This window comes from Rhinolophus sinicus, chromosome 1 (genome assembly GCF_057876585.1).
Source record: "Rhinolophus sinicus isolate RSI-liver-muscle chromosome 1, RSI-T2T, whole genome shotgun sequence".
Taxonomy (NCBI): Eukaryota; Metazoa; Chordata; class Mammalia; order Chiroptera; family Rhinolophidae; genus Rhinolophus; species Rhinolophus sinicus.
Genome location: NC_142501.1, coordinates 16,814,069 through 16,826,791, shown reverse-complemented (window position 1 = coordinate 16,826,791; position 12,723 = coordinate 16,814,069). Strand labels below are relative to the sequence as shown.

Sequence of the window (12,723 nt, the reverse complement as noted above, 5' to 3'; positions counted from 1 at the left end):
ATGTGCAATTCGTGTGTTAGAACAGAGTTCTTCAAACTTTTAAAAATTAAAATCCACACCACAGAACACATTTTACCAAACAGTATCATTAGTATGCGTACATACTGTGATTATTTCCTATTCCGTTCTTTTCTGTTCTAGTCCATTTTAAACAAAAATCACGGTTGTGACCCACTGGATCTCATAATCAACGAATGGATATCAACCAGTGGGTGAAAAACAATGGTTTTGAATTTTTCATTCCATCTCTTAAAAATACTTTTTTTTTTTTTTGTTAAAAGACATTCTCAGAACCTACAGTGTGTGGTCTATCACTCTATATTCATTCATTCATGCACACATCTCTGCTTTCATCCAATATCTGATGAAACATTGTGCTGGGAACTGATAAGAACTGACCCTGTGTTCTCCAGGAGCTTATAGCCTGCTGGCGCCTCTCAGAGGATCTGGGATCACCTTGGGACTGTGTCATCAGTCCCGGATCCAAACTTGCAGAGTTAATGAGATAATGAATGTACATAAAGTGTCTATAGTGCCTGAAATAGAGTGATCGCAAATGATATTATGAAGAAGATAATGAACTTTCATTGCTTATTGTATTCTGGACACTAAGAGCTTTACACATGATTTTAACACTCCAGCAACACTTATCTACACAGTTATCCATAAATGCCATCTCACCACAGAGGACTTTTTTGTACTCATGGTGCCAAGGCTGGGATCCCTCCAAAGTTTATGATTCTGATACCTTCCTTTGCTCTAACTAATATATCTAGGAGAATGGGAAGGAAAGAAAGTGATATAACTGGATTACTACTGCTAATACTCATTTAGTCAAGTCCTATTTATTGTTTTTAATTCTCTTAGGAATAAAATAGAATGGAAAATGAGAGGTAAGACGAAAAGAGAGGACTTGTGTTAATGTCCTCCACAAAAGGAACGGAAAGAAAATGAAAACTACCCTTTACTCTGTATCTATGTGTCAGACACTGCTGAGCACTGAATATTTGTTACTTCATTTAATCCCACAGCTTTGAGGCAGATACCATGGTTACATCAAGCCCATTTTACAGATGATGAAACTGAAGATCATCAAGGTTAGGACACTTGCTCCAACGCCCACAGCTGGGAAGCAGCCGGGCTGGATGCACACGCAGGCCTGGCTGGTACCAACTGGCCATGCTTCTTCCACTGCAGGAGGCGGCATCCGCACCCAGCAGGGTGCGTGTGATCAGCGGTCTGCAGCCCGCGATCCTGCCTGGAGCTGGCTTCTCTGTGGTCAGCCTACTGCCATGCTCTCTCACCTGTGATAACTGCCAAAGAACTACATCACAAGTGTTGCCTTTTTTCTTTCTTTGTACTTCGGACACCCATTAGGACTGACAGGAAAACTCCAGTCTTCTGTTTCTAATTCAACTAGGCCATGGTCACACCTGAAAAAAAATACCCCCAGCTATCTCAGACGCTGTTTTGATATCCACATTTATCAGCTCCACATCTGCTTAAACTTATATTTGGAACAGGAATGGTCTGAAACATAAAGAAGGAATGAGACCAAGGCACAGGCAAAGGTACACCAGTTGCTCAAAAATGCTACAAAAAAGTCAGAAAGACGTTGGTGCAGATCACTTATAAAGACAATGACAGCAATCATTTATAGAGTTGCTGTGATATGCAGGCATGAAGACACGTTACATACGGTATTTATTCTTCATAAGAATTCCATTAAGTAACTCTTTTTATTCTAATTTTACAGATGCGGAAACACAAGCTCAGAGAGGTTGAGTAACTTGCCTAAGGTAGCAGTGGTAGAATCAGGATTTAAATTTCATCCTTTTCCTACTACCCTACACTCGCAAGAGTGTGCCTGGCCAGGAAAGCAAAGCCAAACACCCTATGGATACAGCCTCAACTCCACATCATCCCTCGATCTGAAAGAAACTGGGTGTCACCTAATAAAATAGTCCTAGACATTTTTTACTCAAGAATAGCATCTAATTGTACAATGGCACAATTTTAATAGCCTGATTATAAAATATATACATATATATAAATTATAGGTAAGTGTATATATATATGTATATATATATATATATATATATATATACATATATATATATATATATATATATATACATATATATATGTGTGTATGTATACATATATTTCAAAGTAAAAATAAAGTTCTTATAGTTTGGCAGAGGGAGGGAAATGTCTCAGTATAACCAAGTCTACTGAAGGAAAAATGTATTATAAATAAATAGAGAACAGCAGGGCAAAACCCCTCCACAATGAAGACATAACCACTAGGTTATGTTTGAGGCCTTTCCTTGAGTAAAGAAAGGCCTGGTTTGGTCAGAGAGGGCTGTTCCCAGCTGGACCACTCCCTGCATCATCTCAGAACTAAGTCTTTATTTAATCTCTCTGTGCTTCAGTTATGCCAACTGCAAAGGAAACAAAGAAACAAATCAAAACAGCAAGCAATAGTGCTTTTGTTTTCACCTTGCCTCAAAAGCAGGCTCCTTACACAAAAGAGAATAAGCCCCTGAAGAAGTGTGAGCTGCAGCAGCTCAAAGCTGCATTTGTGTTCCTATCACAGCAGTATTCACACTGTACTGGGACTGCTGCTTTCCTTATCTGTCTCCCGGAACAGACTGTGAACCAGTGGAGGGCAGGCACCCTTATCTCACCTGTCGCTACTTCCCAGCGTCTAACAGGCCTGGTGAGGAGCAGAGGCTCCCAGACAGCAATGGGGAGAGGTATCTTAATTCCTAAAACATTCTGCCTTTCATGTAGCAGAGGTAACCAGAGATAACGTGTGGAGGCACATAGACAAGTCACATAACAACACATCATGCAGTAATAAAAAGGAGAAAATGAACAGATGTGTCCAAGGTCAAGCAACTGCTCTTCAGCTCTTCCTGGGTCACTGAGTTCAAATACAAAAGCTTTGTGTTCATTTAATGAATCTTGTGCAACCAGGTTACTAGAGCAACCCTCATAAATACTTAGCATACAACTAGAGGAAACAAACAATATGTGGTTTCTTAGGATCTTTTCCCTTTTAGTGAAACATTTTAGGTCACCGATGACAATAAAGCCAGGTGTTAGGTGGCTGAGTTACCTTTAACAATACAGACTGTCTGGGTCCCAGTCCTGACTCTGCCACTTTGTAGTGGATAACCCTGGGCAAGTTATTTAACCTCTGTGCTCCTTGGTAATTTTAATAGAGCACCTACTTCAAAAGATTGTTGTGGGGATTAACTGAATTAATAATATAGGTAAAGCATTTAGAACAGTGCCTGGCACATAACATGCATGGATGATATAGGTGTTTGCTATTCTTCTTATTCTTTATACACAAAATGAAGGCGTTGGATTAGGTTCCTTCCAGTTCCAAGTCCATGAGTCTCCTTGGGAATAAAGCTGCATTAGGCACATGCCCCATACAAGAGTGTTAAATAAATATGCTCTGATCATTATCAAAGACCTTCTTGAAAGTTAGCTGCCATCCAACAACCTCACCAAGAACCCTAGTAGGGTGACATCCGAGTCTCAAAAGCAATCACAAATTCCCTACCTTAGGAGGAACATTACAGAGGAATGACAACGCCTCTGAACCTCCTCTTCCACATACAAGCTCAGGGTTACAAACTATGCAGATATGATAAAAATTTAAGCTTCTAAAGCCCCTTGAAGATTATCTGCTCCAAGTCCCTGTCCTGCAGATGAGAAAACTGAGCCAGTCATAGGATGGGGATAAGTGACCCGTCCAAATGATAAGTCAGTGTTAGAGCTAGAATTAGGACCCAGGTCTCCTGACTTGTTTGCCAGGCCTCTTTCTACTTCCTCACAGCTGAGCAAATCCTGTAAACCACTCAGAAATAATGTATATTGATTTATGTCAGAGTCCAAAATTCAGGTGACTTACGGGTTAGTGTAACCTCCCTAACTTGGCTCAGCCATCGCCACGTTCAGTTAGGAAAGCAATACATCTTTGTACCTCAGTTTCTCCAACTAAAAGCAAATGGAAATCCTCATTCAAAATCGTGTCTTAAGAAATTCTGTATAATCTTCGATCCTAAATAGTATGCGTGAGGATGGACGGAATGACTTCTAGTAAGGGTCCCATTTGGGATCCATTAAAATGCCAGAAGTCTAGAGACTTCAAAGAGGCCTTTGAAAAGTCAATTAGACCAGCAGATGCTAATTAAAAAAAAAAAAAAAAAAAAAAAAAAATCACAGCTTGCCTATAGTTTCTTACAAAGAAATGAGCACAAGACACTAAGCACACAGCCCTTTGACTACTTATTCTGAACTGGCGAGGCAGAGTGGCTGTAGTAAGCCCATCAAAGGACCATCCCAGGACCACAATTCACTGCGAAGAAAAAGGAAAGGAACCAAAAAGAGAAGGGAAACTGTGAAAGGAAAACAGGTCAATCCTATTCTAATTTTTCACGAGTTGAGACACTAGGGAATAAAGAGACTTATTTAAATAACCCAGGCATACAGAACCAGGAGAGTAGCTATGAAGCTGGGGAAATGTTAATGGAAGAGAACAAACGTTCCCTGGGGAAAAGGTGCTCTGAATTATGAACCAATGTCATTCTGCACTTATTTGCTATCTTTACATACAAACTTTCACCCGCAGAGCTCAAAGAACTTGACTCTCATCTCACGTGCGCTAATGGGAGTCCTCCTGTGCCAAACATGGAGCTGGTATTGTTAACTTTGTCTTCACAAATGGGAAAACGGTGCCAAAGGGAGGCCTGGTTCCGCTGGGAAAGCGATCCAGGCTCTGCCTCCCAGTGGCCCTAAATCCACCCGTTCCCTCACCTCAGTAATAGCAGTAGTAATAATACAGGTAACTCCTTACTCTGTATCCTTGTCGGCTAGCAAATTTACAGGCATTTCCTTATTTAATTCTAACAACTCTACGAGGCTGGTACAACTATTATCCCTATTTTATAGATGACAAAAAGGTTAGGTTATTTGCCCAGGGCACTCGGCTAGTAAGTGGAGGAGCCGAAGTTCAGGCCGGCAGCCTCAGCTTCAGTTGAGTTTGGAAAGAGGTCATGACACAAAAGGCTCCGTAGGGGACTCCCCCGGGGTCTCCAGCTTGGCCAGAGGGGTGCCCACTCCCGGATCATCCCGGGCGGAGGACGCAGGGCCGGGCCCGCCCCCTCCCCGCCTCCACCCAGGGGTTGGCGGGGCTTCCTCGGCCTCAGCTCTCCGGCGAGGGGTGCCGGAGCGGCGGGAGGTACCTGGGGGCTGTCCTGCAACGCCTCCTCCAGCAGCAGCTTGTCTACGGCGGGCATGATGCCGCGCGGCAGGGCCGAGGGCTGGATGGCAGGACCGATGGCAGGAGGCGCGGCCGCCGAGGCTGCTCCGGGCTCAGGCGACCAGGCAGATGCTCAGTGCCCGCCCGCGCCCGCGCCCACGCCCAGCCAGGGGCCGCCGCTGCCGCCGCCGGCCCTCCTCCCAGCCCTGCCCTCCGCGGAGCAGGATCAACAGGAAGTGTGGCCAGCGCCCGGCATGGCCACCGGAAGTGTGGCGACCCGCTTCCGCCGCGCCCGCAGCTCGCGGGAAACCGCAGACCCTCCCGGCCGCCGAGCAGCTCTTTGAACGCCTGGGGTGTCAACATCCGCGGTTAAGGGGTCCCGGTCCTTATGCCAGTCAGTGCATAGAAAGCCCGACAAGGGGAACTTGAGGGCGGAAAGATAAGATTTTAATCTCTGTGAGAACCCAGAAAACTTTTGAATCGAAGGAGACAGGTGCGAACAGATTTTGCTGCTGTGACTCGCCACTTTTTTAACGGAAGGAAGACCCTTGTACTTCCACACCACTTTTTCTAGATAAATCTCAGTATCCCCGAAACAGCTGTGAGAACAGAGAGGTCACCTAATTCTAGGAAAAACTGGATAACGGAATCATTTGTGATAGTCAGACGTAACCATTTTTGAAACCACAGCACTGTGATGTGAGCAGGATAAGTTAGGTTTCATCCTCATGGTTTGCTATGTTTCGTCATTTTTGGAAAACTTCATAATCAAGTTTTTAGAATTGGAAAGTTTAGATGTCTAGTTCAGTGTTGTCACTTAGAAATGTAAAAAGAGGACCTAGAGAGTGAAGTGATTTGGTCAGGGTCAAACAGTTAATGAAAGCTAGAGGAAGAAGAGAGGGAGTGATGGGGGAAGATTGGGAAGTGTAATTTGGTGTTTTTTTGTTCTTTTTGTTTTTTTTAATATCAAAGGCAGGGGTTTCAGAAGTTTCTTCTTCAGGAATCAGAATTTGTCCAATAGGACACTGTGGGGACGGGGTCCCAGAGAGCAGTTTCCAGGCTCTGGGCCTCACGTGGAAGGGTGCTGGCTTGGGTAGTGGATGACCATCAGCTGTGGCTAGTTGGCCGTCAGCTGTAACCTGTTGGCCAAATGGCCACTGATATGATTGCCATGGCTGCGTTGGTTGGTCAGTCAGTTGGTTGGCAGGCAGAGAAGCGGGCAGCAGATTGCAGGTCGTGTGGATCCAGCCTCCAGTGAGACTATAGTGGTATGGCTCCCCTATCTATGGCTCTGTGGGTGTTTCTTTTGGCCTAGCCATATCCTGCGTTCTTATGTGGGGAGTGGGACCAGAGACCCCACCTGACACTCCGCATGCCACCCTGCATAACACATGGCACAGCGAGCAGGGTCTCCCGAAAGACAAATGGCACAGCAAACAGGGTATGGTACCGGCCAAAGCTCTCAGAAGGGCGCTGGAGCAGTTTGTGCATATGAACACTCAGTCTCAGGAAGACCAGGAGGAGCAGCTGCCGGAGAGCTGGACCCCATGGAGAGGTGGAAAGATGTGGACGGTTCCCCAACCAGCACAGGCTGGAGAAAGTGAAGGTAATTGTGGACACTTGCTGAGTCCTTGGGAGATAAGGGTGAGTTCAAGGTCGTCCCTCACCCCAGGACAGCCTGGCGAAAGACAATGGACTGTGGGGAATTGCCTTCCACTCCTAACTTAATGGACCACTTGACTGCTTGGGAACATACCACCATGTAGTAGAACTGGCGGATGTTTGTTTTTGTGTCTCGACTGGCTGCCATTGAGAATATGTTAAGCACCTTGACTGTGAGTCGCTGTTGTTCCAGTACGGTACCCTGAGAGGCCCAGAGAGAGTGGCAGTGCCCTGAGAAACCCTGGCTGTGTCCAGAGAGCCTGGCTGTGTCCAGGATATTGCATTCACCCCGCAGGCCGCCTCGCACAACAAATGGCACAGCAAGCAGGGTCTTCCGCACGACACCAACCCAGCCGCCAGCGAGAATATAACGGTATGACTCCCCTATGGGTCCGTTGGTGTTCCTTTTTGGCCTTACCATATCCTGCATTCCTGTGTGGGGAGCGGGACCAGAGACCCTGCATGACAAGGACACATGTCACTAAAATAAACAGGCAGGATATGAAAAATTATATAAATTCTGTATTCTACAAAACACCGAGGTATATTAAGTCACAATCTGATTTGCAGACATCTCTGAAAGTCTGGTCATGTCCTGTCTGATCACTTGAAAACTCCAAGGCCATTTTTCCCAGTGGGCTCTAGCCAGCACAATCTTTGCTGGGCCACTGTGTGGCCTACATGGGGAAGTCATCCAGCATCCTTTTCCCCATTATATTTTTTCTTCTTCTTGGGTAGAATAATGTTCATATCATGTATTTTCTTTTTCCTGTATATTCTGTCAAGTACTACCCAGTTTACTCTCACCTCATATGCTCTTCCAACTCTCTCCTCTCTGAAATCCTCTTCCACGAGGTCATACTCAAACTTTTGCTTTTCCCTTCCTGGCCCCAAAGATCACTCCCTCCTCTGAACAGCCAGCTCCTTGATTGTCATTTAGCATATCTTATGTAGCACTTTTTCTTTCTATGTGTAGGTCTTACTCCCTCTTTAAATAATAACTCTCTCAAGAGCATAACGTCACCTTCTGTTTATTCTGAATACTGAGACACATTATAACAAATAGATGTTTGCTGTTCATGACATGTTCAGTCAACTCTTTCCCAATTAAGAGAAAATTTCCCCAACCTTCTATCTTGCTTTGTTCATATCCTTCCATCCAACTGGAAAACACAACAGTTATTAGTTGCCTACTAGGAAAACAATCATGATCCTGCTGATGATAAGAATAGTATAAGATTGTACCAAGGGAAAGAAACACATTTAAGTTTGAAAATAGATTTTAAAAGGAGACTATGCCCTCTAGATATCTGGGAAGGTCTCACAAGTCCCCTTGGGAATCACCACATTTTTCATGTGTCACCTCATCTAATTAAAGTTATTTTTCCTCAAATACCAGCATTCAAAATTGTTTAAACTATGTTTTTACACAATGCCATTACTTTTTCACATTTTATTGCTACATTGTAGGCTAAACGGCCTTAGTGAGATTACTTGGCACTTAAGTATCATTTATAACATTGTTTCTATGGAGGAAATACATCCTAAATTCAAAACAAGGAAGTTACAAAAACAACTCTGGGACTACAACACATTTGCAAATTGTTCATGTAATTCATTTCTTTTATTTACCCAATCATCCATTCATTTAATAAATGTAGATCGCTTAATGTTAAGCACTGTGTCTCCTACTTATTTTACTGTCCTTATTATGACTCATTTAAATTCTGAAGCCAAATATCCTTCCTTCAACAGATAATCTGCAAAAAAATCATATAAGAGGAACTTTTATATAAGCATGCGCAAATTTTTAAGTTTCACTAAAAAGTATCTGTTCCTATTCAACTATTGTGAGGGTGGAATTCAAACATCCACCCAACTGTACCTGAAATCCCTGGACAGCTGGGAGGTTGGTAACAGGAACTACAAAGATGGACAATTTAGAGTTACCATGTCCTTTGGGGAGAGAAAGGATGAACTCTATGGAGCTGTAACCTTTTACCTGGTGAAGACCAATTGGGAAAAGGGCAGGAGCTATTTCCATAGGCACCTATCTGTGCGTCTTGTATTAACCTGGAGTTTTCAGAGTTTTTCAGTTTCAAATGAGAGAAACCTGACTTCAGTTAACTTAAAGAAAACATAAACACGCCTCAGTCTCTGGGAGAGACTGAGGGGTGAGGAGACTATATTTCTTAGATTATTTGTATTCTGATGACAATGATCCAGTGGGTGGGGGGCGGGGAATGCAGATACAGGAGAGTGAAGTGACAATTGCAGAAGCACAGTCCTTGAGCAGACTAAAAGGAGTGGGATCCAAATCATACATGAAGGGGATAGAAGCAGTGACAATGCATTCAGATTGATGCACATGATGGTAGATTGGTAAATTGACTGGAAGAGGATGAAGGAGTTCTGGTTGCTTTTATTTTCTCAGGAAAATAGGAAGCAAGGCCATTAGCTCAATGCAATGACAAGAGGGTGTTGGAAGTTTTAGGATAAAGGAAAGAGTATGATAAAGTCATCTTTGGGCATGGGAAGATGAGGCATAAGTATTAATATTCCTATTTTACAGATGCTGCAACTGAGGCTCAAACAAATGACAGAGCCAAAGTTCCAAAGGCCAGGACTGTGCCTACTACACTCCAGGATATCTACCAATCCCTTCTGGCATGCCAAGTCTCTGTTGAGAAATCAGCTGATGGGCTTATAGGTAGGTAACCCTTATAGGTAACTAACTGCTTTTCTCTTGCTGTTTTTAAGATTCTCTTTGTGTTTAACCTTTGGCATTTTAATTGTAATTGTCATGGTGTGGGCCTGTTTGGGTTCATCTTGTTTGAGACTGCATTTCCTGGGCTTGCATTTCCTTTGCCAGGTTAAGGAAGTTTTCAGTCATTATTTCTTCAAACAAGTTTTCAATTCCTTGCTCTCTCTTCTCCTTCTGGTACCCCTATGGGGCAAATGTCAGTACACTTGATGTTGTCCCAGAGGCCCTTTAAACTGTCCTCATTTTTTTGGATTCTTTTTTTCTTTTTGCTGTTCTGACTGGGTATTTTCTGCTACCTTATCTTCTAAATCGCAGATTTGATCCTCTGCTTCATCAAATCTACTGTTGATTCCCTGTAATGTAGTCTTCATTTCTGTTATTGTACTCTTTATTTCTGACGGGTTCTTTTTTATGTTTTCTAGCTCCATTTTTATGTTTCCTATCTCTTTGTTGAAGTTCTCCCTGAGATCACTGAGCATCCTTAAAACCAGTGTTTGGAACTCTGTGTCGGGTAGATTGCTTGTCTCCATTTTTTTTTTTTTAAACTTTAGTTATTTTTTAAGTGTGTTTTTCCAGCACCCATCAGCTCCAATTCAAGTAGTTGTTTCAATCTAGTTGTGGAGGGCACAGCTCACACTGGCTCATGTGGGGATTGTACTGGCAACCCCAGTGTTACGAGCATCATGCTCTAACCAACTGAGCCAACTGGCCATCCCTTCTTGTCTCTATTTTGTTTAGTTCTATTTCTGGAGCTTTGTTCTATTCTTTTATTTGGGACATGCTTCTTTGTCTCCCCATTTTGGCTGCCTCCCTGTGTTTGTTTCTATGTATTAGGTAGGGCTGCTATGTCTGGTCTTAGTAGAGTGGCCTTGTGTAGTAGGTGCTGTGGGGTTTAGTGGTGTAGTCTTCCTGATCACCTGAGCCACACAGTCCAGGTGTGTCCCTTATGTGGGTTGTGTGTGCCCTCCTCTTATAATTGAGCCTTGGGTCAATGGGAGGGATTGACCCTCAGGCTCATTGGTTGTGAGGACTGGCCATGACTACAGTGGAGGAGCTGTGGTGGAGGGGCTGGACCTGCCTCTATATAGAGCAGGACCTGCCTCAGCAGGGCTCCGGTACCTGCCCAATCCACCTCTAAGGGTGTGTCATTCTTAGAGGTGGCTGAGTGATGCTCCAGCTTGTTTCAAAGCTGGCCACTAGGTGTGCCAGACCCAGGGCCACCTGCAAGGGGACCCGCTGTAGGCCAAGTTCAGCTGTAGCCCATGCCCTGCCCAGGGCCACCTGGCAGGAGCCACACAGCAATCCGTAGATGGCCGTCATCTATGATGTGCTTGGAATGCCTTGAGAGGCTAAGCTATGAACCAAGGCCAGCTGCCTCTAATGCCAGGCTTAGGGCTCAGTCAGAGGTACGGGACGTGTTGAGGCCAGATGCTGCTTGTCTGGGTTCTGAGAACTTTTGAGAGACCCTAGGAAAGCCTGCAGCATGAGCCAAGGCAGGCAGTTTGTATGAAAAAGCCACTGGAAGTAGCTTGGGTGTGCCTGAAAGTTGGGTGGGGCAGGATCTCAGAATCACCAGACTGTGATGAATGAATGGTGTCAGCCAGCTTGGTGGAGACTCAGATATGGCTGCCACCTGTGTCTGCATGCCAGGAAGGCGGGGTGGGGCTCAACAAAGAAACTCTGACTTCTGCCAGCTCCACCATTCGGAAAAAAGCTGCCCCTGCAACCCTCGCCTTGAAGCCAGACAACTCATTTCCCCTCCTTATGTCCCTGTCACCTCTCCCTGTTGTGCCAACACTGCAGCTCAGAGCCAGTGATTCTGTCAGTGAGTAAACCCATGTGTTGTCCCTTTAAGAGGAGCTCCTGAGTCTCCAGCCACCCTCTGTCTCACTCAGCCACAATGTCTGCTGGTTTTCACAACTGGAAGTTATGGGGACTTCTCTCTCTGGCACTGGAACCCTGGGCTGGGGAGCCTGGTGTGGCACTAGGACCCCTTGCTCCTTTGGGGGAGGGGGCACCTGAAGCATAGATACCCCTCCTAATTTTTAATGGTCACATGTGAGTGGGGGACCAGCCTATTCCACGTCTCTGCCCCTCCTACCAGTCTCAAGTTGGCTTCTTCTGTATGGCCTTAGTTGTAGGGCTTTGATTCAGCAAGATTTCAGGCAACTATCAATGATGGTCGTTTTGTAGTTTAGTTGTAATTTTGATGTGGTCGTGAGAGAAGATAAGCGCAGCATTTACCTACTTTGCCATCTTGACCAAACTCCCATTGTCTTAATTATCTACATGCCTATTTCTCTTGACTCAGCTGTAAGCCCCTAAATGACAAGGTCCTTATTTCATGCATCTTTATTTCTTTACACCAAGACCAAGATGACTTTTAATTGGCTTTCAGAGAACATTTGCCCAGTGAGCAGAGGAATTCAGTAATGTTATCACGCTTAAATTTGGCTTTAATAAGAAAAGAATAATGGTGTCTGAAACACAATATAAATTTATTTCTTTTTCATATTTAAGAAGTCCAGACATGGTCAGTCCAAGGTGAGTGTGGGCCCCCACAGTGTCATCACAGATTCCTTCTATCCTGTCCTCTGGCTTCCTTCCAAAAGTCACTCCATAGCCAATGATAGCTGCTGACCCTCCAGTCAGTAAGTTGACCTTCCAACCAGCAGGTTGGAGAAAGCAATAGAGGTCATGTTTCCCAGAAATTGCACATACCGCTTCTGCTTATGTCCCATCCCATAAGCCAGAACTTAGTCATATGGCCACACACAGCTATGAGGAAGCTGGATAGTTGACCTTTTGCCATGCTTAGTATACTGTGCTTAAAAATAAGGGTTCCCCTCATGTAGTGCTGATGGGAATGTAAAATGGCACAGGCACTGTGGAAAATAGTTTGGTAGCTCCTCAAGATGTTAAACATAAAGTAATCATACAACCCAGGAAGTCCCTACTAGTGTGTACCCAAGAGAACTGAAAACATCTGTCCACACAAAAACGTGAACATTCATAG

General features: G+C 44.4%; 2 protein-coding genes across 4 annotated transcripts in view; one reads left to right on the top strand and one right to left on the bottom strand.

The window, feature by feature from the left end:
- APPL2 (adaptor protein, phosphotyrosine interacting with PH domain and leucine zipper 2) overlaps positions 1 to 5,514 on the bottom strand; it is a 41,815-nt gene extending 36,301 nt beyond the window's left edge. Inside the window, exon 1 of the mRNA XM_019728461.3 lies at positions 5,265 to 5,514. Coding sequence (XP_019584020.3) covers positions 5,265 to 5,318 — 54 coding nt within the window. The 5' untranslated portion in view covers positions 5,319 to 5,514. The remainder of the gene's footprint in view (positions 1 to 5,264) is intronic.
- A 55-nt stretch (positions 5,515 to 5,569) lies between these two features.
- The window catches only part of C1H12orf75 (chromosome 1 C12orf75 homolog), a 103,477-nt gene continuing 96,323 nt past the window's right edge, over positions 5,570 to 12,723 (top strand). Inside the window, exons 1-3 of one of the 3 annotated variants that reach the window (XM_074326249.2) lie at positions 5,570 to 6,887; positions 7,137 to 7,316; positions 9,516 to 9,653. In XM_074326249.2, coding sequence (XP_074182350.2) covers positions 6,614 to 6,887; positions 7,137 to 7,316; positions 9,516 to 9,653 — 592 coding nt within the window. In that variant the 5' untranslated portion in view covers positions 5,570 to 6,613. The remainder of the gene's footprint in view (positions 6,888 to 7,136; positions 7,317 to 9,515; positions 9,654 to 12,723) is intronic. The other 2 variants (XR_012494079.2, XM_074326250.2) reach the window with 2 other exon arrangements.